Genomic DNA, 24,662 nt, shown 5'->3' with positions numbered 1-24,662 from the left:
GTAGAGGCTTTTCAGTTGCAGGATGAAAATGGTGATTTAGAAGGAGGACTTGGTACGCCACAATCTGCCATAAATCCTTAATTTAAGTGATTCGCTGCAGTATCTTGCAATGAATTACTGCAAGAGTTAATCAGGTCCCAGGACCTGAACTATATTTTTTCCCTTCTGAGAGATTATACAGTGTGGGAACTCATCATGGCTCTAGAAGTTTCATAGGACTATATGTAATATTTAATTAATTGACTATGGTGAATTATAGACCAAGTGATCATGGTAAAAGCCCTGTAAGGTGAGATCTGTGTCTGTTTACTGCAGGCATCTGGCCTGCAGGAGATAAATTATTTGTTCAATGAATGAGTGAATGGAATAGTCACGCACTTGGCAGAGTTGGGTTAGATAGGATCTGCTGCTAGCTGTGTGACCTCTGAGAAGATTTTTAACTTGGCTAAGGGTCAGTTTTCTCATCTGGAAAAGAAGGAAAAGACATAACTCACAGGATTTTATTTATTTATTTATTTATTTATTTATTTATTTATTTATTTATTCGACAGAAAAAGACAGCGAGAGAGGGAACACAAAGGGGGTGAGTGGGAGAGGGAGAAGCAGGCTTCCCGCGGAGCAAGGAGCCCGATGCGGGGCTCGATGCGGGGCTCGATGCGGGGCTCGATCCCAGGACCCTGGGATCATGACCTGAGCTGAAGGCAGACGCTTAACCAACTGAGCCACTCAGGCACCCCTTAACTCTTAGGATTTTAAATGGGAGCTTATGGGAAAATCTCTGACAGAGTTTAATTTCCTTCTGCTACTTTGGAGATGCTAAACCTGCACGGACTAGGATTCCCTATGGGCTTTTCCCAAGAGCCCCGGGGTTTGAAATAGAACATATGGTGATACTTAGTTTTTGCATTTTCAGTCCTTTCAATGTAAACCTGAAATTCTGTCTCTGAAATCTACTAGCTGACTGACCTTGGGCACTGTCTTTGTGCTTCAGTTTCTTTATCTGTAAAATGGGTATAATAATATTACCTGTCTCGTAGGAGTAGTGTAAGGATTAAGTGAGATGCTATACTGTTTGTACTAGGCCCTCATACACAGAAGATGCTTAATAAATGTTAGCTATAATTATTTAGAATTTCATTTTTTACTCCCCTTAATGCTGTCAACTTTTCTCCCCTCCCTCCTGTCGGCATTCTCAGTTCTTATAATCTCTTCTGGAGAATAGGCTGATTCTGAGGTGCAATCTGAAATAAATGGGTTCGGTAGATTCTTCTGGACATAACAAATCCAGAGACTTAAAGTGGGAAGGAAAGTAGGAGCATTAGGACATTGAAGAGAGACTTTTTGAACCTGTGGCATAGAAGAGGCCAGGAAAGGAAAGGGCTTACGCAAGGAACCAGGCGCGCCCACTTTTCCAGTCAATTTGGAGAGAGCAAACAATATCCACATGTAAGTCCCCCAATGCCTCAGGACTGCTCTCTGGGACGTTCATCAGCTTAATACAGTATGCATGGTGTCCCTCCTCTTTTCATTAGCATTTTCCTACTTTGAAATAAGTAAATTCATTGTTCCTAGAAAGTGGAGAGAAGTCAAGGAAAACACTCGTTGTGTGGGGGATGGAGTGTCTGTCACGAGGTTATGCTGAATATCTTGCACATCATTCTATCCCCAACACCTAGCACGGTGCCTAGACTAGTAGGAGCTCAAAACATGTGTCTAGAATTATTTTCAAACTTTAGTTAGCCTTCTCAAAGAAGCTTGCCGTCCCCACACGCAGCCACAAGCAGGTCCGCGCCTAGAAATAACATTTATTCTAAGGCCCTCCGCGCACGGATTCTTGGGAAGCTGCTCCCCTCCCACATTCTCTTGTTACTCCTCCCCTCGGTCGCCTTTGAAAGAACTGGCACGCCACGTGATTCTCTCCTTTATTCCCACCTCTGAAAGCCTGACTAATAATGGGCAAGAGCCAAAGCCAACCATAAAACTTTATTTCCTCTTCCAGCCAATAGAAAGAGGCGATAAGTATATGGCTCAGCTTTTGTGACTTCCCCCGTCCCCTCACTCCTCCTCTAAGATTCAACATTTGACAATTCATCCGGCCAATGAGAAGTTCCTACTCTGTATGGGAGGGAGGGACTGACTGGGTGATAGACGCCCCCACCTAGCCAATGGAGTGTCACAATTGCGGGAGGGGTGTAGGACGGAGCCAATGGCGCGGTGCCAATAACGAGCATCAGGGAAAGGGCGGGACGAAACTGTTCAAGGGAGGGAGGGGAAGGCCCAGGGAACCAAGCAGCGCTGCCGCCGCCGCTGCACCCGGAGCTGGAGGAGGGAGAAGCCAGGAAGAAAATGGCGGCTGTGGCTGCAGAGGCGGCAGCGACTGCAGCGTCCCCCGGGGAGGGGGGCGCCGGCGAGGCCGAGCCGGAGATGGAGCCCATCCCCGGCAGCGAGGCCGGCACTGACCCCCTCCCGGTCACGGCGACGGAAGCATCTGTGCCGGACGGCGAGGCCGACGGGCAGCAGTCTTCTCCTCAGGCCGACGAGCCGCCGCTCCCGCCGCCACCGCCGCCGCCGGGGGAGCTCGCCCGCAGCCCAGAGGCGGCGGGGCCGGAGCTGGAGGCTGAGGAGAAACTGCCCGCCCGGGTAGCGGAACCGGCGGCAGCCGCGCCTCAGGAAAGACCCGACCTTCCACCTTCCCCTGCACCACCGCCCGAGCAGCCCCCAGCTCCCGAGGAGCGCCAGGAACCGCCGCTGCCCCAGCCCGCAGCCCCGGCGCTCGTGCCGCCGGCGGGCGGGGACTCCGCGGTGTCGCAGCTGATTCCCGGCTCGGAGGTGCGGGTCACGCTGGACCACATCATTGAGGACGCGCTCGTCGTGTCGTTCCGTCTAGGGGAGAAGCTCTTCTCCGGGGTCCTTATGGATCTGTCCAAAAGGTACCGCGCCCGCCCCCAGGACACCCCCGGGCCCGCTTGGTCCCCAGGGAGGGAGCGAACCAGGACGGCCCCTGTACCCCGGGCTCCCGCCGCCTGCACGCCCTGGGGTCCCGTGCGGGGCAGGGCGCGCGCTCCGACTGGGGCAGGCGCGCGGGGCCGGGAGAGGGCGGTCCCCGCCCCAGGTGGGCGCCTGTGAGGGCAGGTGTGTTACCAGGTCGGGGGGCGCGAGGGCCTGACGGGCTTGCGGAGGTCACCGCTCACCCTCGGGCTCTCTCCGCGACCTGGCCCAGGCGCACCCACTCTGGGGGCTGGTGGGCTAATGCGAAATGCAGAAGGAGTTTTGCAGAGAACCTGGTGCTGGGCGGGGGACATTGCTCGTGAGGCACTTTTTTTTTTTTTACATTCACCTTTAACGAGGTTGGAGAAAGGGGTGTGCGCATTGGGGTTCCCAAAAGGTTAACTGTCACTCCTTATAGGGGGAAGAGTATTTGTTAGAAATGAACCTCTTGACTGTTAACTGTTAGAACTAATTACCCTTAGATAACTGTGCCTGCAGTAGGGAAGCACACTTGGCTAATTAAAATGATACTTAAGCCTAAAGAAGAGAGAGTATTTTTTTCTTTTACCCTTTGGTATCAGGATGAAGTGATACAGAAATGTTCAAATATTGATTTCTAATACTGTAAATACAGTTTATGTATTAAGGGCAAGAAGGTGGAATTCACGCAAAAGCCTTTGGCGTAGCACATTTTCATCTTTGATTTAAAATGTGGGCATTGCTTTAAACAGGTAAAGAAGGTATTCTAAGTCTAGAGTTAAGTTAACCTTTTTATTCTCTTCTTTTGCAGATATGAAGTGCAGAGACTCCCATTCACGGCTCTCCATTCTGTTTCCTGCAACAGCACACACTCTGATGGGTATCTCACCTGTTTGGAAATGGCTTACTTTAATATGTTTTATTTTTTATTTAAAAAAATTTTTTTATTTGAGAGAGAGAGATTGCGAACACAAGCATGAGCAGGGAGAGGGACAGAAGGACAAGCAGACTCCCCTCTGAGCAGGGAGCCCTGGGGATCGATCCCAGCGCCCTGAGATCATGACCTGAGCTGAAGGCAGATGCTTAAGCACCGAGCCACCCAGACGCCCAGTATGTTTTATTTTTAACTCCTCGTCCTCGCATGAATACACCAGTGTCGTTTTTCCATTTTGGGGGAAAAATTTTTAAAATACATATGGAAGGCAGTTACAGGGCAGTAGAAATGTGAAAAAATAAAAAAATACATGTTGAAGTAGGGTGTTTGGGCAGGGGGGAAGATGGGAGCCTTTATAATTCTTTTTTTTTTTTTAAAGATTTTATTTATTTATTTGAGGGAGAGCAGGGGTGGGTGAAGGGTCAGAGGGAGAGAAGAATATCCAAGGAGACTATTCCCTACTGGGGATGCCCCTCCATCCCCCTAACAGGGCTTGATCTCAGGACCCACGAGATCAGGACTTAGAGCCGAAACCAAGAGTGGATGCTTAATTGGCTGAGCTATCCAGGTGCTCCACTTTTTTTTTTTTTTTTTAGAGCAAGCATGAAGGGGGGAGAGGGTCAGAGGGAGAGAATCTTAAGGAGACTCCCAGCTGAGCGTGGAGCCCTACACTGGCTCCATCTCAGGACCCATGAGATCCTGAGCCGAAACCGAAGAGTCCTTCCGTTAACCAACAGAGTCAGCCGGCTGCCCCTATAATTGTTTCTGTACATTGTTTAACCTCCGCAGTTTTTTTAGTTTTTCTTTTTTGAGAATTTTGGATTAGGCACTTTGCACTTCTGTTTTCATAGTTAGCAGATAAGACCAGTGTGCTTTCTACTGATGTATTTAATAGTGGAGAGACTCAGTAGTGTGTATGCTATTGAATCAAACAGAAGTGAAGGCCAGTGATTGTGTGAGAATCTGGATTTCAAATCTGCAAAAGGAAGGTGCAAAAAGGTAAGTTGTTCCTGGAAATGGAATGGATAGTTCTTTCCTCTGTTGAGGTGCTCCTTTTTTTTTTTTTTTTTTTAATTTTCTTTGATAAGAAATTGCAATTTATTTTTTGAGTTTTGTTCTACTTTGCTAACCCTGCTTCTTATAGACAACAATTTCTTTGGTGGAGGGAGCTATTTTTATTATGAACCTTCTGCATTTTTTTTTTTTAAGATTTTATTTATTTGACAGAGAGAGACAGCAAGAGAGGGAACACAAGCAGGGGGAGTGAGAGAGGGAGAAGCAGGCTTCCCGCTGAGCAGGGAGCCTGACAAGGGGCCCGATCCCAGAACCCTGGGATCATGACCTGAGCCAAAGGCAGACATTTTAACCGACTGAGCCACCCAGGTGCCCCGCATTTTAATGTTTTGAAGTGAAAGGTCTCTGTCATTAAAGTCTTTTTTAAATGTTCGTTAAGGAAACCATATCAGCTTTTCATTTAACAATATTTATTGAGCATATCTGTGTGTAAAGCATCCTTCTAGTATTTTGAATGCTATGAGTTACAGTCCCTGCCTCTGGAAGCTTATATTTGGGAGGTAAGAATTGTGGAATTGGTGAAGAAATAACAGTGTTTTTTAAAATATAGCACTTGAAGAAATTATTATTGGACTAATGATTGACTATTTGGGTATCACTTTTTCATGCTATAATTTGGAAAAACGGATCTGCCTATATATTTTGTAATCTGCCCTTTACCTTGATTGCATACTTGATGCACAGTTTGGGGGTTAAATGATGATCCAGGAGATCCTCTTTATAGATTCTACCATGACCATGACTATAGTAATCAGCTGCTTTATTTTTTTTTTACTTTTTAATTTTTTTTAAAAAGATTTTATTTGACAGAGACACATTTAGAGAGGGAACACAAGCAGGGGGGAGTGGGAGAGGGAGAAGCAGGCTTCCAATGAGCAGGGAGCCCGATGCGGGGCTGGATCCCAGGACCCTGGGATCATGACCTGAGCCTAAGGCAGACGCTCAACGACTGAGCCACCCAGGTGCGCCAGTAATCAGCTGCTTTAAAATTGGACATTTAATGAAACTTTGGGTAAAAATAACAAGAGCTTCCTATTATGCACCAGGCATTGTACCACTTGCTTTAGTCTTTATAACCCTGGTGGTATTTTTCATTTATATAGGAGGAAATTGAGATTCATTTAACTCGGCCAGTTATTGAGCTTATAAATGGCAAAGTAAGGAGTCAAATGTAGGTTGATCTGATTCTAAAGCTTATACTTTTTCCTCTTTTATATTGGAAGGTTGGGCTGGCAAATTTTCTTTTAAACAGTAAAGAATTGCGTATTTCTGCAATTTAGTGCCTATCCTGATTTCAGTAGCTGTATGGGATAATACCAAGGGTATTAGTGTTGGAGCCAAGCAGATTCTTTACGCATTTGCCATTCTTCACCTTCCTGCCATTGTATTATTTTTTGCCTTATTCTTAGTTATTTGATTGAAGAACACATTTTTGAGGAGAATCTTTTCGTGGAGAAAAGGAACAGGACACATGTGATTTAAAAAAAAAGATTGATCTGGACGGAGTGTCAGGGTAGTTGGGGTCTGACTTCTGGTGCCAGGCTCTCCAGTTAACACTGACTTTGGGCAAATCTCCATGCTTCTTTGGGCTCCAGTCTCTCTAGGTCTTATGAGGCGAATTCATTTTGACTTTAGGCAGTTCACCAACCCAAACAAGCAAAAAAAACTTCATGCCTCAGTTTATATATAAAGTGAATAGGGTAACAGGTGGTCTGGCTTTTCTGTACCATCCCAGTGTGAACTCACGTCTTCAAAGTAGCTTGCTTTGGCTACTATACAAATGACATGGTCACCCTAAAAATGAAAATACTTGAATATCTGATTAAAAACTGATTTATAGGATTTATTTGAAAAAACCCTTTAAGGCATTCTTTTATTTAAAAAAAATTTTTTTAAAGATGTTATTTATTTACTTGAGAGCGAGCACAGAGGGAGAGGAAGAAGCAGACTCCCTACTGAGCCAGGAGCCTGATGTGGGGCTGGATCCCAGGACCCTGAGATCATGACCTGAGCCACACAGGCGCCCCCATTTTTTAGTTTATTCTAGGCTCCTCCACTGTTGTTTTATACCCAGCTCTCTTAGGTAGTTTGAATTACCTGCCTACTCCTGAATTCATTAGCAATATGTAATGACAGTAATCTAATACTAGCGGATAAAAATAATCAGCTAACCCACAAATTCAGTTTGGTTTTCTTACTTCCTTTTCTTCTTTAACCTAGGCTTTTGAAATTTTGACCTAAGTGCATTTATTTCTTTTAGCATTCTATAATAAGCATTCCTTCACATTGCTAAACTGTCTTAATGATTATTTTAGAGAGGATAATAAATTTTTTTTTATAATTTTTTGTTTTATTATGGGAAATGAACCTCAATGTATGTATTATCCTTGCTTTGACATTTATCAACTATTAAGACTTGTTTCATCATATGCCCACCTCCACTGGATTATTTTGAAGCAAATCTTAAACATATTTCTTCACCATAAGAATTTCGGTATAGATCTCTAAAAAGATAAAGATTTTAAGGCCATAATGTACAACTGTTAACTGCACCTAAAATAACTGCGACAGTTCCTTTCTATCATCCTATGGCCCACCTAGTCAGTGTTAAAATTTCACAGTGTCTGAAGATTAACATCTCAATCAACATCTAAGTTTTGTTTAAATTAGGATCCAAGTAAAGTTTATACATTGCAATTGGTTGATGAGTTTCATAAATTTTTCATTTGCAGTTCTCCTGCCATTATATTTCCTTGAAGTTTATTTGTTAAGCCATGGACTTCGGCAGAATTTCCCACATTTTAGATTTTTTTCCAATTGCATCCCATTGGAAGTTTTAAAAATAGTTTTTTTCCTTTAGGAGCATACCGAAGGGGCAACCACAGCCCTCTGAGGGCCTCTTTTGAAAGTCCCATATTTTGGGTCCGTAGAAATGATACGGACATCTCTTGCCTGCTTGCACACTTTAGACCTATCCCTTAAACACACATCCAACTTTAATAATTCCAAATATAGAAAAATTTAACCAGTCAAGATTATCTGCAAAGGGTAAAAGTCTTCAGCTCTGGTTTCTTTCTTTTCTTTTTTTTTTTTTTAAGATTTTATTTATTTATTTGACAGAGATAGAGCAGGAACACAAGCAGGGGGAGTGGGAGAGGGAGAAGCAGGCTTCCTGCTGAGCAGAGAGCCCGATGTGGGGCTCGATCCCAGGACCCTGGGATCATGACCTGAGCCGAAGGCAGATGCTTAACGACTGAGCCACCCAGGCGTCCCCAGCCCTAGTTTCTGAAAAGGTACTGTCAGCTTTCTCGGTCAATACCTGAAGGAACAGTATTTACTGGGACCTGTGGTTTCTAATTACACGGAGGGATCATTTCAACTGTTTGTTCCTGTTCCTCCATCATCTTGAAAAGTAGTTCTAAAGCCACTTTCAAATCCTGAAAAATCTGTCTTGAATTCCTTTTTTTTTGGATCTGATATGAATTAAGGAGTCATGAAGTAAATGTTTATGCATAAAAACCCTTGTGCATTTTAATTTTGTGGTACATGCTTATTAAAGGTTGTAGGTAGTTCTATTTCAGAATTCACCTTTTACAAATACTGTGTGTGTCTATGGGGTATGGTTGCATTAAAAAGAATTGAGGTGATTTCTTTAAAAAACTGCAGGTTTCACTAAGTTCTTAAAACAATTTGTAGAAAAGTTGTTTGTTTCTTTTTTTTTTTTAAGGAAATATAAACCAAGACAATGATTTTTTTTCTTTACAGAGACCATGAAACGTATGGTGCAATAGCTCTACTTTTGGTGGGAAAAATATACAGCCATTCTGGTGAAGCAGTGAGTAGTGGTATTAGTAGCTTATACTAAGCATCCAGGTCGAGAATTTAGGTCCTCAAGTAGTATGCTTGAATGATTGTGTTGAGTTGTACATATTTAAAACACATTTTTTTTTGGTGATTAGTCTGCTTATATCCCAAGGTGTTGATAAAGAGTTCCCACAGAAGATAGCACAGAGGCAAGTGCCACTTTCTGATCCAGACAGTTTTAGGACACCCACTAACTAAAGCAGCGTATATGCTGTATTGAGAGTGCGCTCTTCCCTCTAACATGTTGGACTGCCATGTGTGTGGGTTTTTTTTTTTTTAGGTGATGAATTGTTGGACGTTAAAAACCTAGTTTGAGTGTAAAGAATCTTGTAACAAACATCATAGTGTTAAAAACAGATTTTAAAACTAAATTTTATAAACTAGGTAACTAGATGTTGTAAACACAAACTGTGCCAGGCATGTTTTAATGGACTTGGTGCTTCTAATGAGGTTAATTTTCAGCCTTTTATGTGTAAGACAGACCATACTTCACTGTGTATTGTCTAAAGCAAAGTTTTTTTTTTTTTTTAAGATTTTATTTATTTGACAGAGAGAGAGAGAGACAGCGAGAGAGGGAACACAAGCAGGGGGAGTGGGAGAGGGAGAAGCAGGCTTCCCGCTGAGCAGGGAGCCTGATGCAGGGCTCGATCCCAGGACCCTGGGATCATGACCTGAGCCGAAGGCAGACACTTGAACGCCTGAACCACCCAGGCGCCCCTAAAGCAAAGTTCTTGATGAAACTAGGCTTAAGCTTCCTAAGATCCATTTTTCTGTAGGGGGCTGTTAAAGGGTTTGTGTAGTATGTGCTCATCTCTGTTATCTGTTAGGCTGAGTTAATGACACATTGATAAAAAACAAAAGATGTTCTTAGTACTTACTTGTGCCTATGAAGTGCATTCTTATTTCTTGATATTTATTGGCCCCTTTCTCCCTAAATTCCCTGATTAATTCAGGCACGCATTACCAGCAGAACAGAGCTTGCTCTAGTGGCAGATCTTGCAAGAAAGTAAGTGGAGGTTAAGTTACACTTTGGGTGGATTTAATATAGAATGTTTTTACTAAACACTTCAGGTAGTGGTCCTCTAAACAAATGTGCTTAAGATTTATGAGCTCCACTGCAATTTGCAGTTTTAACCAATGATTCTGATGCAGGTGATTCTTGTACCATATTTGGAGATAAGTAATTTTTAGGGAGTAGTTTTGCCAAAATAGTAGGACCATAAATTTGTTAAACCTGTTTTAAAAGTTACTGGTTAATTTTGATTGGGATGTAATTACAAAGTAAGCAATACATGTGGGGATGGGCCACTTGGGTGGCAGATCCAGATCCTTATTATAGAACTGGTAATTAGACATGCAAATAGGTTTCTTTCTTTTTTTTTTTTTTAAAGATTTTATTTATTTATATGACAGAGACAGCGAGAACAGGAACACAAGCAGGGGGAGTGGGAGAGGGAGAAGCAGGCTTCCCGCTGAGCAGGGAGCCCCATGTGGGACTCGATCCCAGGACCCTGGGATCATGACCTGAGCCGAAGGCAGACGCTTAACGACTGAGCCACCCAGGCGCCCGCAAATAGGTTTCTTAAATTTGGTTGCCTGCTAGGAGTTCAGTAGTTCATAACTTTCATCTTTTTCCCTTGGACCAATTTTTTATACAGTCACCTTATACCTTACAATAGAATAGTGGTTTTTAGCCTTTTAAAACTCATACCTCCAGTAATAATTGATTTTCACTTTCTGCATATTCCCACCATCTAGGAAGGTTGCCAGTCTTCACTGTAATTAACAATAGCTACTATATTTCTCACTCTTAAACTAGTCACTGGGACAAGCACTTTGTATACACTGTTCTCAGTTTACTCTCTGGGAAGTCTAGTAAATTCCACTAATCCCCATTTCACAGATAAAGACACTGAGGCTCAGAGAGATTAAGTAAATTGCCTGAAATTACATATTTTATATTTATATTAAAATATTTTATATTTCTTATATTAAAATATAAGCTATTAGTAGATAAAAGATACCCTTTTTGAACAATATGCAGTTGTCTAAGATTTGAAAACAATCCTGTTCTAAATCTAATATATTCTGTATTTTTACCATTATCATTTAGCTTATGTTTTTTAAAGTTAGTCTGTTGAGAAATCATTTAGGCCTCTGTGGGGTGGCCCCATTAGACATAATACAAAAGAAATATGAAAAGTACTTAGAATTCATAATGGAAACAAAGAAAATGTAAAACTGCTTATTGGTATCTTGGAGCCAGGACCAAGGGAATTCTGTTCAAGAATTTGCAAACTGGGGGTGCCTGGGTGGCTGAGTCATTAAGCGTCTGCCTTCAGCTTAGGTCATGATCGCAGGGTCCTAGGATCGAGCCCCACATCGGGCTCCCTGCTTGGCAGGAAGCCTGCTTCTCCCTCTCCCACTGCCCCTGCTTGTGTTGCCTCTCTGGCTGTGTCTCTGTGTGTCAAATAAGTAAATAAAATCTTAAAAAAAAAAAAAAAAATTTTCAAACTGATTGTTTTCTTGATGGTTATTTTTAAAAAGAATTTACTATTAAGGAGTAATAATTTGAATACCATACAGATGGCATACAGATGTTATTACTATTTGTACTTTTCAAAAGACTGAAGCGTAAGTGTTTTCTCTATCTATAGGTGTCTCCATTTTTTATTTCCAAACCCAGTTAGCCAGGTAAGTTTTTAGAGGATGGTTTGAACGTACATGATTGGGAGCTTAAACTCTAAATTATTAGTGTTTAACCCTCTGCCCCCTTCAAAAGCTATATAAAAGAGGATTGGATAGACTTAAAAGATGGAGTACATTTTTATGGTTAGAGAGATGTTATTTTATTTTTTTTTTTAAAGATTTTATTTTTTTGACAGAGACACACAGCAAGAGAGGGAACACAAGCAGGGGGAGTGGAGAGGGAGAAGCAGGCTTTCCCGCAGAGCAGGGAGCCCGATGCGGGGCTGGATCCCAGGACATGGGATCATGACCTGAGCCGAAGGCAGACGCCTGAACGACTGAGCCACCCAGGTGCCCCGAGAGATGTTATTTTAAAACGTTTATGCAGCCTCCCTCCCTGTCAGTTACTTTTAAAAGGTATTTCCTGGTATTCCAGTTCATAATTGGTGCATATTTTGTTTTTATCTTGATAAAGTCATCCTTCCTACCTCCGTGCCCATTTGGGTACCCATAGTCTCTGCAAATTGCTCTTGTAATACTTGGAGTTTTTAATTAAAAACATCATCCATATTCACTTGTTAATAAAATTGAACACATTTTAACTTTTTTTTAAATTTTTTTTTTTTAAAGATTTTATTTATTTATTTGACAGAGACAGACAGCGAGAGCAGGAACACAAGCAGGGGGAGTGGGAGAGGGAGAAGCAGGCTTCCCGCTGAGCAGGGAGCCCGATGCGGGACTCGATCCCAGGACCCTGGGATCATGACCCGAGCTGAAGGCAGTCGCTTAACCAACTGAGCCACCCAGGCGCCCCTGAACACATTTTAACTTTAATAATTACCATATATTGCGCCTACTTCCTGTGTAGTAGGACCTGAGATGAACAACTACGCATGTTTGTTTTTTTTAAATCTTTTTAAAAAGATTTTTAAAATTTAAGAGCTCGCAAGTGCCTGTGAGTGGGGGAGGGGAAAAAGGGGAGAGAGGCAGAGATTCTCAAGCAGACTCCACCCTCAGGTGTGGCGTGATCTTCCGACCCTGAGAACATGACCTAAGCTGAAACCAAGACTTGGTGCTCAATAGACTGAGCTACCCAGGTGCCCCTTTTTATGCATATTCTTAATTAATCTAGATTACAATTCTTTGAAGTTACTTAACTATAATTCCAGTGTCCAAAAGCTCTGAAAACTGAACTTTTTATTACTTTCTGGTGGGAAAACCTAACGTGACTGAAATTATGTGAGATTATTATTATATCTGTATATCCCATTTAGTGTGAACGTTTTTTCATTTGATTGTTGAAGCATTAATGTGCTTGATAATAGGCTGCTTATTATCTCAAAAAGCCAGAAAAATTCCAAATTCTGAAGCCTGTCTATCTGCACGGGAGAAAAGAGCATGTGGACCTGTCCGCACGTGCACTCCCTTGGTGGGGAAGTGGAGGTGGTTGAGAGGGCTTAAGTCACAAGTCACTGGATGAAACAAGGGAGGCAGGAGCAGCAAAGAACCTGGCTTCCGGGTTGACCGCTTGGATTCACAGCCTGGCTCTACTCCTTACTAGCTGTGTGGTGTTGGGAAGGTCACTTACCCTCTCTGTAAAACGGGGGTAGAACAAATAACTTTCCTAAAAGGGTTGTGGTCATTAAATGAATTAATGTGAATAAGTACATACTTAAATAGTTCCTGGCACACAGTAAGTGCTGTATGTGGTAACTGTTAGGACTTTCAAGAAGTAGCTCCTAAGTGGCAGGATTAATTAATACGGGTTTGCTTGACTGGCCACTAACCTAAATCCTTGTATTGCAGTATAGTCTGTATCTTCAGAATACCTTGAAATGATTTGTAGAAGCTTCAAAGTATAACTTTACCCTTTTATAAAGAAGGATGATACTTTTATTTTACTAGGGAATGAGATAACTAGGAGATGCTTGGATAATGTATGGTATAGAATGTTTCTTAATCTTTTCTACCCAATAACCCCTTAGGGCAGATGGCTTGTGAGGAAATTATGAGCTGTGTCATGAAGAAAAAGTTATAGTCTCGGAGAAATTTACTGGATTTGACCAATAAAGCAAACTTTTTAGCATTTTGCCATGTTTGCTTTATTGGTCTTTATTTATTTATTTATTTTTAAAGATTTTATTTATTTATTTGAGAGAATGAGAGAGAGAGAGCACATGAGAGGGGGGAGGGTCAGAGGGAGAAGCAGACCCCCCGCTGAGCAGGGAGCCCGACGCGGGACTCGATCCCGGGACTCCAGGATCATGACCTGAGCCGAAGGCAGTCGCTTAACCAACTGAGCCACCCAGGCGCCCGCTTTATTGGTTTTTAAAAGTATTTTTTCTTGAACTGTTTTGAGAGTAGGTTGCATACATCATTCTCCTTTACCCCTCCATACTTGTGCATTTATTTAAGATCAATATAGTTTTCAAATCCAAGAAACGGAGTACTTTAGTTTGTAGCCCATATTTCATTATTTTGTCAATTTTTTCAATAATGTCCTTTTAAAGTTTTTCCTCCCCCAGTAAATGATCATGTATTGCATTCAATTGCCATAGAATATATGTAATAGGCACTATTCCTCAATTTAGGTTTCTCTGATGGTTGCTCACAAGAGGTTCAGGTTATACAGGTGATGCAGTGTTCTCAGGGTTCCACATCTGCCCTCATTGCTGATGTTCACTTAGATTCTCAGGTCAGGTCATTGTCCTGTTACTCCTCAGTTACTGTTATTTCCCTTGTACTAATCATTCCTTTACTACCATGAAAATAAACTGCTTTTCATCAAACTTTCCCCTCAGTGTTAGGTATATATACAGTTAAAAATTTTTAAGAATTGTGGAAAAAGACACACATGCTATCTTAACCATTTTTTCAAAAGATTTATTTATTTTGGGGGGGGGCAGAGGGAGAGAGAGAATATCAAGCCGACTCCCCGCTGAGCACAAAGCCCGAAGCCCAGCATGGGGGCTGAAATCATGACCTGGGCTGAAATCAAGAGTCGGACCGCACCACCCAGGCACTCCCAACCTTTTTTTTTTTTTTTAAAGATTTTATTTATTTGAGAGAGAAAGAGAGCATGAGTGGGGAGGGGCAGAGGGAGAAGCAGGTTCCCTGCAGCTTGCAGAGCCCGACGGCAGGGGGCTAGATCCAGGACTCCAGGATCATAACCCTAGTGGAAGACAGATGCTTAACCAACTGAGCCACCCAGGTGCCCCAAGGTACCTCCCCCATCTTAACCATTTTTAAGTGTATAGTTCAGTAACTAGTGTTAAGTACATTCACATTGTTGTGAAACAGATCTCCAGAACTTTTTAATCTTGTAAAACTAAAACTCCAGACACATTAAACAGCTCCCCATTTCCCCCTCCCTGCAGACCTGACAACCACCAGTTCTACTCTGTTTGTCTGATTTTGACTCTTTAGATCTGTAAGTGGAATCATAGAGGCTCTTTTTTTTCTGGCTTATTGCACTTCGCATAATGTTCTCAAGGTTCATCCATGTTGTAACGTGACAGGATTTCCATTTTTTTTTTTTTTAAAGATTTTACTTATTTATTTGACAGAGAGATAGACAGCACAAGTAGGCAGAGTGGCAGGCAGAGGGAGAGGGAGAAGCAGGCTTCCCGCTGAGCGGAGAGCCCGATGCGGGGCTCGATCCCAGGATCCTGGGATTATGACCTGAGCCGAAGGCAGCCGCTTAGCCGACTGAGCCACCCAGGCGCCCCCAGGATTTCCATTTTAAGGCTGAATAGTATTCCATTGTATGTACATACCACATTTTATTTATCCATTTGTTGATGGGTGCTTGGGTTTCCACTTTTTGGCTATTGTGAATAATGCTGCTAGGAACATGGGTATGCAAATATCTCTTGGAGACCCTGTTTTCGATTATTTTGGATATACATCCAGAAGTGTTGTGTACTGGCTTGAATTTTTAATTTTGGGGTGCTTAGATACACATTTTTATTTATGTAAAATTTTCTTCTGTGCACAGCTTATTGAATTAATTTCATTTATCCTGAGATTAAATTTTGACATAACCAATCTCCAGAGATGGAATGTGAACCAAAATAAGTTTGCTTTATAGTTTTCCCTCCTTTATGATTTAACCTGTTGCTAATTTAAGGAAGAAGTAATTTCTGAAAACAACTGCTTGAATTGAAATGAGTCTGGATTACTATTTTTCATGTGGTTAATTGCATTTAAATTTTTCTTACTGTAGATTCTTTAAGAGAACATAATTTTGGGAAGGAAAGGTTTCTTTTTGTTTTCTGTTTATTGGAGGGAAGTCTGAGCCAGCCAGAACACTGGGGCCTGTCTCAACTAACCCTCCTGAATTTTTTGAGTGTCAAATTCTTCAGGATCTCTGTTTGCTTGCCTAAAATACGAATTCTTAGTTTCTTTATTTTTACTGTACAATATTTTTAGAAGAATTTCCTTTTAAAGTAGGAGCTTGGCAACCAGAATTTGAAAGAAGAAAATGAGAATCAGTTGTGCACTATTAAACTATTGTAAACAGGAAGGAAAAGAGTATAATCCTAGGTCAGAGATAAGGTGATTGAGGTTGCTGTGAAGTTAATGTTGATAAACAATATATCAGCATTAATTTTTTTATTTTTTAAAATATATCAGCATTTAAAAAATACTTTCAGCATAAGAGGTAAGAGTTGTTGGTAAACATTTTTTATTTTGTTTGAAGTATTCCTGTGGAAAGGGAATTTTGATGATAGTTTTCACTCTAAGAAGTGATACATATCTAGGTATAGGATTGATTGGTAGTGCTAGAAATCTTAAGCAAATACCATAATTTTATCAGTGGGTGAATAGAAGCTTCATTTAGTCAAATCTAGAATCATCAGTAAAATTCAGACCTCTAGAATGGAACCTAAATACCGGAAAATATTCTTATCCTTTCTATAAATATAAGTCACTTTTTGAATTCTAGCTTATTAAATACTCTATATTACATTTGTTTCACCTTTACGTTAGGTGAGGATCCTTTTTCTCTTTCTCTTGCCTTGACACAAAATAACTATTAAGCCCCAGTATTCTCCTCCTCAAAACTTTGGCTATCATTACTCCTAAATTACTAAGAAGGTAGCTAGTTTTAAAACTTTATTGTATAGATTCACAGGAATTTGCAAAGATAGTTCAGAGGTCTCTGGTACTAAGCTATTTTTATTTATATTTTTTAAAGGTTTGTTTCTTTTTTATTCATTGATTTTTTTTTTTTTTTTAATTTTGGGAGGGAGCCCACGAGTGGAGTGGGGGATGAGGGGCAGAGGCAGAGGGAGAGAGAATCTCAAGCAAACTGCCCATTGAGTGGGGAGCCCAACATAGGCTCAAACGCACAACCGTGAGATCACGACCTGAGCTGAAACCCAAGTCTGATGCTTAACTGACAGCCACCCAGGCGCCCCAAAAGATTTTTTATTTTTAAGTAAACTCTGCACCCAACATGGGGCTCAAACTCACAACCCCAAGATCGAGTCACATGCTCCACTGACTGAGTCAGCGAGGCTCCCCAGAAATTTTTATTTATTTATTTAGTTTTTAAAGATTTTATTTATTTGACAGAGACACAGCGAGAGAGGGAACACAAGCAGGGGGAGCGGGAGAGGGAGAAGCAGGCTTCCCGCTGAGCAGGGAGCCCAATGTGGGGCTCTATCCCAGGACACTGGGATCATGACCTGAGCCAAAGGCAGACGCTTAATGACTGAGCCACCCAGGCACCCCTCCCCAGAAATTTTTAATTAAGCCATAATACCTGAATATTTTTCCTTTAGAATTTTTGGGTAGTGGTTAAAGAATACTGAAAATAGGTAAGGGTTAGGATGAGTCACTGATATGCTTTTTTTTTTTTTTAAGATTTTATTTGTTTGACAGAGACAGCAAGAGAGGGAACACAAGCTGGGGGAGTGGGAGAGGAAGAAGCAGGCTCCCCGCTGAGCAGGGAGCCTGATGCGGGGCTCAGTCCTAGGATTCCGGGATCATGACCTGAGCTGAAGGCAGACGCTTAGCAACTGAGCCACCCCAGTGCCCCAATAAATACTTTCTTGTTGCCTGAAAAGGGGTGGAGAAAAGAGGACAGATGCTTTTGCGTCTTATTGCTCAAGTCTTCAAGAATTTGTGAAAAGTTCTTCTCGAAAAAGCTCAAGCAAGGATACTAGTCAGGCTTTCACCTCTCGAACGATTCAAATCCTCCTCTGCTGAGGTGAGCATTCACATGAGACATAAATACCTTCACCTTAGAAAAAGCTAAAGCAAAAGTGTTTGCTAAAAATTTAAGTCCTGTATTCCCCCCTGACCCAGGGGAGGGTCTTATGATTCAGTCTTGGGGTAGGGCTTAGGAATCTTCATTTTCAAACACCACAGAGTGTTGCAGATTTCTAGAGAACACACTTGAGAAATTAGATTTTGGGATTTTTAAGAGAACATAGTTTTTTGTTGTTGTTGTTGTTTTTAAATAGGCTCCATGCCCAGTGTGGGGCTTGAACTCACCACTCTGAGATCGAGTCACATGCTCTACTGACTGAATCAGCCAGGTGCAGGAAGAGGATGTAGTTTTGTTGCTACTTTATATTCTTATTAAGGTTACAGTTTCATAAATTGATGGTTTTCAGAATTTTGAGCATAGTTACAAATGTATTTTACATGTGGATGTGTATATACATATACATATGAAACAGTTCCATTGCAGTTACATATATTTAGACTCTTGATTTTTAATATTTAAATCATAGTTGTGATCCTGGAAATTGATTTCACAACTAACATCTTCACCATTAGTTTGAAAACACCGTTATAATACTAATAAGTATTGTCCATGTTAGGGAAACAGCAGGATTACTGAGATGGAGTAGTACATTGATATCCCTTTTCTTCCTAAGGTGATTTAATCTTTGTGATCCTTTGAGGAAGTTTTATTATTACTTAAAAATATTTTTCTACTTTTGCCAAATTATCTACCACCCACAATTACCAGCTTGGCTTTTTCCCCCCGCTTTTGGTGCCTTATTACTGCACAATGAAGTGCCTTCCTATGTTACTAAAAACATTTAATGTTTGTATTTTGTATGCTTTAGAGGGAAAGGCAAGGGAAAAACCCCCAGAAGTGAAATTAAAGTTTTTATTAAACTCCCTGAGGGAAAACATAATAGATTCCACAGCTTATTTGGTATAAAGTTCTAAAATAATTGGCTAGATCGTCTTCACTTTGAGAGTATAAATTAAGATGTAGAAATGATCCGAAAGTCTAGTAAATTAGTTGAAAATAAGATCAAATGGGGCGCATGGGTGGCTCAGTTGGTTAAGGGTCTGCCTTCAGCTCAGGTCCATGATCCAGGGTCCTGGGATCTAGAGGCCCCCTCCTGCTCGGCCCCCCGCCCCTGCTCAGCAGGGAGCCTGCTTCTCCTTCTCCCTCTCCGCCTACTTGTGCACGTGGGTGCTCTCTCTCTCTCTTTCACAATAAATAAAATCTTAAAAAAATTATTAAAAAATCAGATTAAATGAAGTAAAGTTTAGTCAAGAAAATGGCTGGCATTTTCCTGTTAATCCTTACCTGAATCCTTTAAGGTAGGAAATAGTGTTAGCCTATTTTACACATAACAAAAACTGCATCTAGAGATGTTTAGTAACACCATGGATACAAAGTTGGTAAGAACAGGTGTGAAACTTTACCTCAGACATTAGGATGATTATAGTTTTCATTATGCCTAATAAGAGGATGGGCATTTTTTATTCAGCTGTGAAAACAGCATGTGAAAGTGCAGTGGGGCAAAAGGATAGCTTCTTAAGAGTTAGAAATTTGATTGCTCTGTATCAGTAGTGGTCTCGCCTCAGATAAGTTACATTGTTTATGTAGCTGTATGTGAAGATCCAAAAATCACCTCTCGTTCATAAAAGAAAAGGCTAAATGCTCAAATCGCCTTGCCAAGTAAATAGGACGCAAACATTTAAGTACCAGATGCTGTGCTAGCATAGATTCGAGTCTGTCGCACCCTGGGTAAAAGCTTTCCTCTTCCTTTGTGGTTTGTACATACTTTCTTACAAGCTGTTGGTTTGTGGTCACCAAACTAACAGAAGACTTCAGGGTGAAAATAATTTAGGTATCAGAAACAGAACTGGTGGTATTGGCACTTACTACATCCCCATCTGAGTTTAGGTGTGTTTATAGCCCTAAGAAATTGATGTCAAGATTTCTTCCCAACAAAGATATTGGGGACCTACGGATATGTTAGAGAATGAGAACGAAGACTCATTCTCTAGAAAAACAGACATGCAAGACATTTGCATCTTAGGAGTTCTATCTGAAGCCGATCCTTGCTGCCCGAAAGGATTGACTTTAGAATTGTGTTCACTGCTGTTCAGACAGCATCAAATAGTGCTTACAATTAACATGTTAACATGCACATGATGAAATTATTTGGTAGTGTGATTTTATTTTTATGTGAAGGAATCTGAGTGTAGCAGGTTTAGCTTTAAGATGTTTAGCCCAGGAGGATTAAATCACAGTGATTTCTAAGTCTACATGAAAAACAGGGTTATGTTGACCCTTGTTTTATTAGAAACTGAGAATTGTAAAGATTTGTGTTCTCTACCAGTGCTTTTCAAACTGGGTCTGGACCAGTTTTAAAATCCATGTAATGAGTCTGACCAGCATTAAAACAAATGAAATAGACCAGAGTAGGGGGAAAATATCATTATGTATCACATAATATAAGGTTAAACATTTAGTGAAACTTTGGCTTAAGTGTGTGTATTTATATATTTATATATGCATGCACGTATACATACATAATATTTCTTAATGTGTGATGTATTTTTTAAAAAGGTAGCCACAGCTCTGTACTTATCTGCTTGTGTGGTAATTTGGGCATCTGAATTACTCATATTTTTGTGGGTTTTGGGGGCAGGAGGTAGATGAATGGCTTCAAGAGTTAGGGTACAAGAGTAAGGGAGCAGCTGGTCTTTGAATCTTTAGTGATTAAGTGAAGTTGAGGTGGAAATTTACCTATTCAGTGTTTTTGGGTAGTTAAGGCTGAATTTGAAAGCTCTTATAACCAGAGGGAGATGTGTATGTTGTATATTTATAGTTGCATTTACTGGACTTGTCCATAGTCCAGCAAATATAACCTCAAATGACATATAGTGTTAAGCTATCTGATAGAACACCTTTCTGATCTAAGACTGAAAGGTCTGTTTTAAATAATGTCAGCTTAAAAAGAAAATAATGTCAGCTATTCTGGTGCTGCTTAGAACAATCGTTTGAGTTTATACCTAAATGTATAATCTGTTTATACCTAAAATGTAGGACCAATAAAAAATGAAGGGCTTTGGGATTTTGGTGGGGAGGTGGTTAGTAGGTCTTTTTTAATATGGAATAGAGTTCAGGAAAGGTCATACGTACAAACACTAGGTGGTGTTTCAGTGTAAGAAACTGAATCATAGACATTAAGTGTTAATGTCTTCTTTTTTTCTTTGATTTCTTTCCAAGGTTTGGGCCCCATGGGATCCCTGTGACAGTGTTTCCCAAAAGGGAATATAAGGAGAAACCTGAAGCCATGCAGCTCCAAAGTAATACATTCCAAGAAGGGACAGAAGTCAAGCGTGAAGTGAATGGTGCTGTTCCCGATGACCCTTCTCCCATCTCTCCTCCCGAGCGGGGCTTGGCTGAAAGCCTGTGGACTTCCAAACCACCGCCTCTCTTCCATGAAGGAGCACCTTACCCTCCCCCTTTGTTTATCAGGGACACCTATAACCAGTCAATACCTCAGCCACCGCCTCGGAAAATTAAGCGACCCAAACGAAAAATGTACAGGGAAGAACCTACTTCAATAATGAATGCTATTAAACTGCGACCCAGGCAAGTCCTGTGTGACAAATGTAAAAACAGTGTTGTTGCGGAGAAAAAGGAAATTAGAAAAGGTAGTAGTGCAAGTGACTCTTCTAAATATGAAGACAAAAAACGGAAAAACGAAAGTGTAACTACTGTGAACAAAAAACTGAAAACTGACCATAAAGTGGATGGGAAAAACCAAAACGAAAGCCAGAAAAGAAATGCTGTGGTGAAGGTTTCCAATATTGCTCACAGCAGAGGCAGAGTAGTCAAAGTTTCTGCTCAGGCAAACACATCAAAAGCTCAGTTAAGTACTAAAAAAGTGCTCCAGAGTAAGAACATGGATCATGCAAAAGCTCGGGAAGTGTTGAAAATTGCCAAAGAAAAGGCACAAAAGAAGCAAAGTGAAACCTCTACATCCAAAAATGCACATTCAAAGGTCCATTTCACACGTCGCTATCAGAGTCCTAGCTCAGGTTCCCTTCCACCCCGGGTTCGTTTAAAACCACAAAGGTACAGGAATGAAGAAAATGACTCTTCTTTGAAGACAGGACTTGAGAAAATGCGGAGTGGCAAGATGGCACCCAAGCCCCAGTCTCGCTGCACCTCTACCCGCTCAGCAGGTGAGGCCCCTTCAGAAAATCAGAGTCCCTCAAAAGGCCCTGAAGAGGCCAACAGTGAGGTTCAGGACACCAATGAAGTGCTTGTGCCTGGTGAGCAGGATGAACCACAGACACTGGGCAAAAAGGGCAGCAAAAGCAATATCTCTGTTTACATGACCCTAAATCAAAAGAAATCTGACTCTTCCAGTGCTTCAGTGTGTAGCATTGATAGCACAGATGATTTGAAATCCTCCAACTCTGAGTGTAGTTCTTCCGAAAGCTTTGATTTTCCTCCAGGCAGTATGCATGCACCTTCCACCTCCTCCACTTCCTCCTCTTCAAAGGAAGAGAAAAAGCTCAGTAATTCCTTGAAAATGAAAGTCTTTTCCAAAAACGTCTCTAAATGCGTCACACCAGATGGCAGGACCATATGTGTAGGGGACATTGTTTGGGCCAAGATCTATGGCTTCCCTTGGTGGCCAGCCCGTATTCTCACTATAACTGTGAGCCGGAAAGATAATGGCCTTTTGGTCCGACAGGAGGCCCGTATTTCGTGGTTTGGCTCTCCAACAACCTCTTTTCTTGCTCTTTCGCAACTCTCCCCCTTTCTAGAAAACTTCCAGTCACGCTTTAATAAGAAGAGAAAGGGCCTGTACCGCAAGGCTGTCACAGAGGCGGCTAGGGCTGCCAAGCAGCTGACCCCTGAAGTGCGGGCTCTGTTGACACAGTTCGAAACGTGAACGTGGACAGTAAGGTAGGCAAGAACCACTGGAAGGCACCGCAGATTTCCTAGTCTAGTTAGGAGTAACTTCTACGAAATAGCTTGGCCAAATCGGAGGGAGGAATTGTACTCCGTTGGCTGCTTTTTTATACTTACCCGATAGCCATTTTTAGACTGAGAAGCTTAAACCGAACAAGCAATCAAATTTTGTCTTAAGGAAGTGAGATTTTAGCAGTATTTTTCAGTTTTGAAGTCAAACCGTCCCAAGGCATAGGAGCCATAGCCTCAACTGAAAATGAATTTTTGCAGGGACTGTTAATTGCCATTTGTACCTAGTACTGTGTGTATGTGTGTATATTTATATATATGCACATGTACGTATATGTGTGTATATGCAATACATACATATATATAACCTAGCTTGTCACCGTGTGACATAGGTTGCATATTTGGGATTGCAGTAAGGGCTGGGTTGGGGGTGGGGATGGGGAATAGTGTGGATATTTAATGACTACTTGTTTTTTAATTAATGAATACTTAGCCCTTCTATGTGCACAACGGCGCAAGAGGTTGATACTTAGGTGTTTGACAAACTGAGATGCTTGCTATTCAGTTGTGGACTGGGGAAATAGCCCAGTATTTGGGGTTAAGACTTTTTAAGGCTGACAAGGGTTGAATCGTCACTCTTGTTTAATGGGGATTTAACAAAAACTTTCAAAATTCTGGTTTGGGAGTTTAGGTAGGTTTGTCTTTGGATATGTAAATAGTTGATTGCTAAATTTGGTCAGATTTCTCCTGACTGGCTGTTCCTAAATTCTTAGGATACGTCCTGGTAAATTACACTTTGTGAATTAATTGTCATATGTGTAATTGTTGCATTTTGGATGTACCTAATTTGATAATTTTAAAAAAATATTTCCATTTAAGGTATCTGTTTGCAGGTCAGAAAATGAGAAAATGTAATTGTGTAATGCTCTGAAATGTAAAAAAAAAAAAAAAAAGCTGTAAATAAAATCGACTAAATCCAAATTATTTGTGTGTGTTTCTCAAAAAGCTTTGAAAAATATCAAGATGGTAGAAAGTTACTCTTTGTAATAGTGTATAGAGGAGATGAAAATTATCAAACCTTTATTTTCCTATTTGTCCTATCAGAATATATTACCTGACCATAGATAAAATTCAAGTAAGTGATTAATCCATGTATTCTGAAAATGAGGTTTTATAGTGTAGAGGTCTGATAACGCTTCTAGATTTGAGACCCTCTTCCCGCCAATTTCTCATATATGTGTGGGTTTAATTTTCCTCATGTTTAGCCTTAATACTTCATCACATGGCTCTTTTTTTATATTTGGGTAGTTACAACCAGTCTCTCTTTAGCCTGGTCTGCCTCAGGTATCCTTGCTTTTGGGGCTAGTAACTTAGATCACTGTTTTTCTACATGGTCCATCTGTCCCTCAGATTTGACTTACTTTCCATTTTTAGCTTTTTATTGTTAGTGAAAAACAGATCTGATTGCCCGTGGAGGCAAGTTTATCCCAAGATTTTTCAAGTTGCTTTCATATTTTTTTGTGTCTAACTACCTTTTGAATTTCATAGAGTATCAATTTGACACGTTCAGAAACTTGAAAATTTTCAAGAGAGCAACTTTCTGTGTAATTCTAAGTAATCCAATTTGAAATGTCTTAGTTACCTATGGAATTAATGATAAAAAGATTAATGGAGATTAAAATCCATAATCTGTCAGCTTCTTTAAAGTTACGGACTTTTATGATTTATGTACTGATTTCTGCAAAAGCAAGTAGAATTTCATCTGGGGAACTCAGTCAATGCTTTTTGATTATAATAAACACACAATTAAAAAAAAAAAGTTTCACTTGAGTAGAACATATTCTTTCCTGCAAACAGAAACAACTATACTACTTTTAAAATTCTTTGATTATAACAGGTTGAAAGATGTTCACGGTGTGACTG

General features: G+C 40.9%; 1 protein-coding gene across 12 annotated transcripts in view; it reads left to right on the top strand.

Annotated features, from left to right (window-relative positions):
* The first annotated feature begins 2,260 nt into the window (after positions 1 to 2,260).
* PWWP2A (PWWP domain containing 2A) overlaps positions 2,261 to 24,662 on the top strand; it is a 37,646-nt gene continuing 15,244 nt past the window's right edge. For 3 of the 12 annotated variants that reach the window (XM_031041989.2, XM_031041990.2, XM_081826266.1), the window contains exons 1-2: positions 2,261 to 2,930; positions 21,027 to 22,724. In XM_031041989.2, the coding sequence (XP_030897849.1) occupies positions 2,347 to 2,930; positions 21,027 to 22,710 (2,268 nt within the window). In that variant the 5' untranslated portion in view covers positions 2,261 to 2,346 and the 3' untranslated portion in view covers positions 22,711 to 22,724. Of the gene's footprint in view, positions 2,931 to 3,778; positions 4,901 to 8,740; positions 8,811 to 21,026; positions 24,599 to 24,662 lie in introns of those variants that run through there. The other 9 variants (XM_081826270.1, XM_031041994.2, XM_031041996.2 and 6 more) reach the window with 9 other exon arrangements.

This window comes from Leptonychotes weddellii, chromosome 7, assembly GCF_054177405.1.
Source record: "Leptonychotes weddellii isolate Sample4059 chromosome 7, ASM5417740v2, whole genome shotgun sequence".
NCBI classification, from domain to species: Eukaryota; Metazoa; Chordata; class Mammalia; order Carnivora; family Phocidae; genus Leptonychotes; species Leptonychotes weddellii.
Note: the sequence above shows the minus strand (reverse complement) of the source record. Positions and strands in the feature narration are given on the sequence as shown.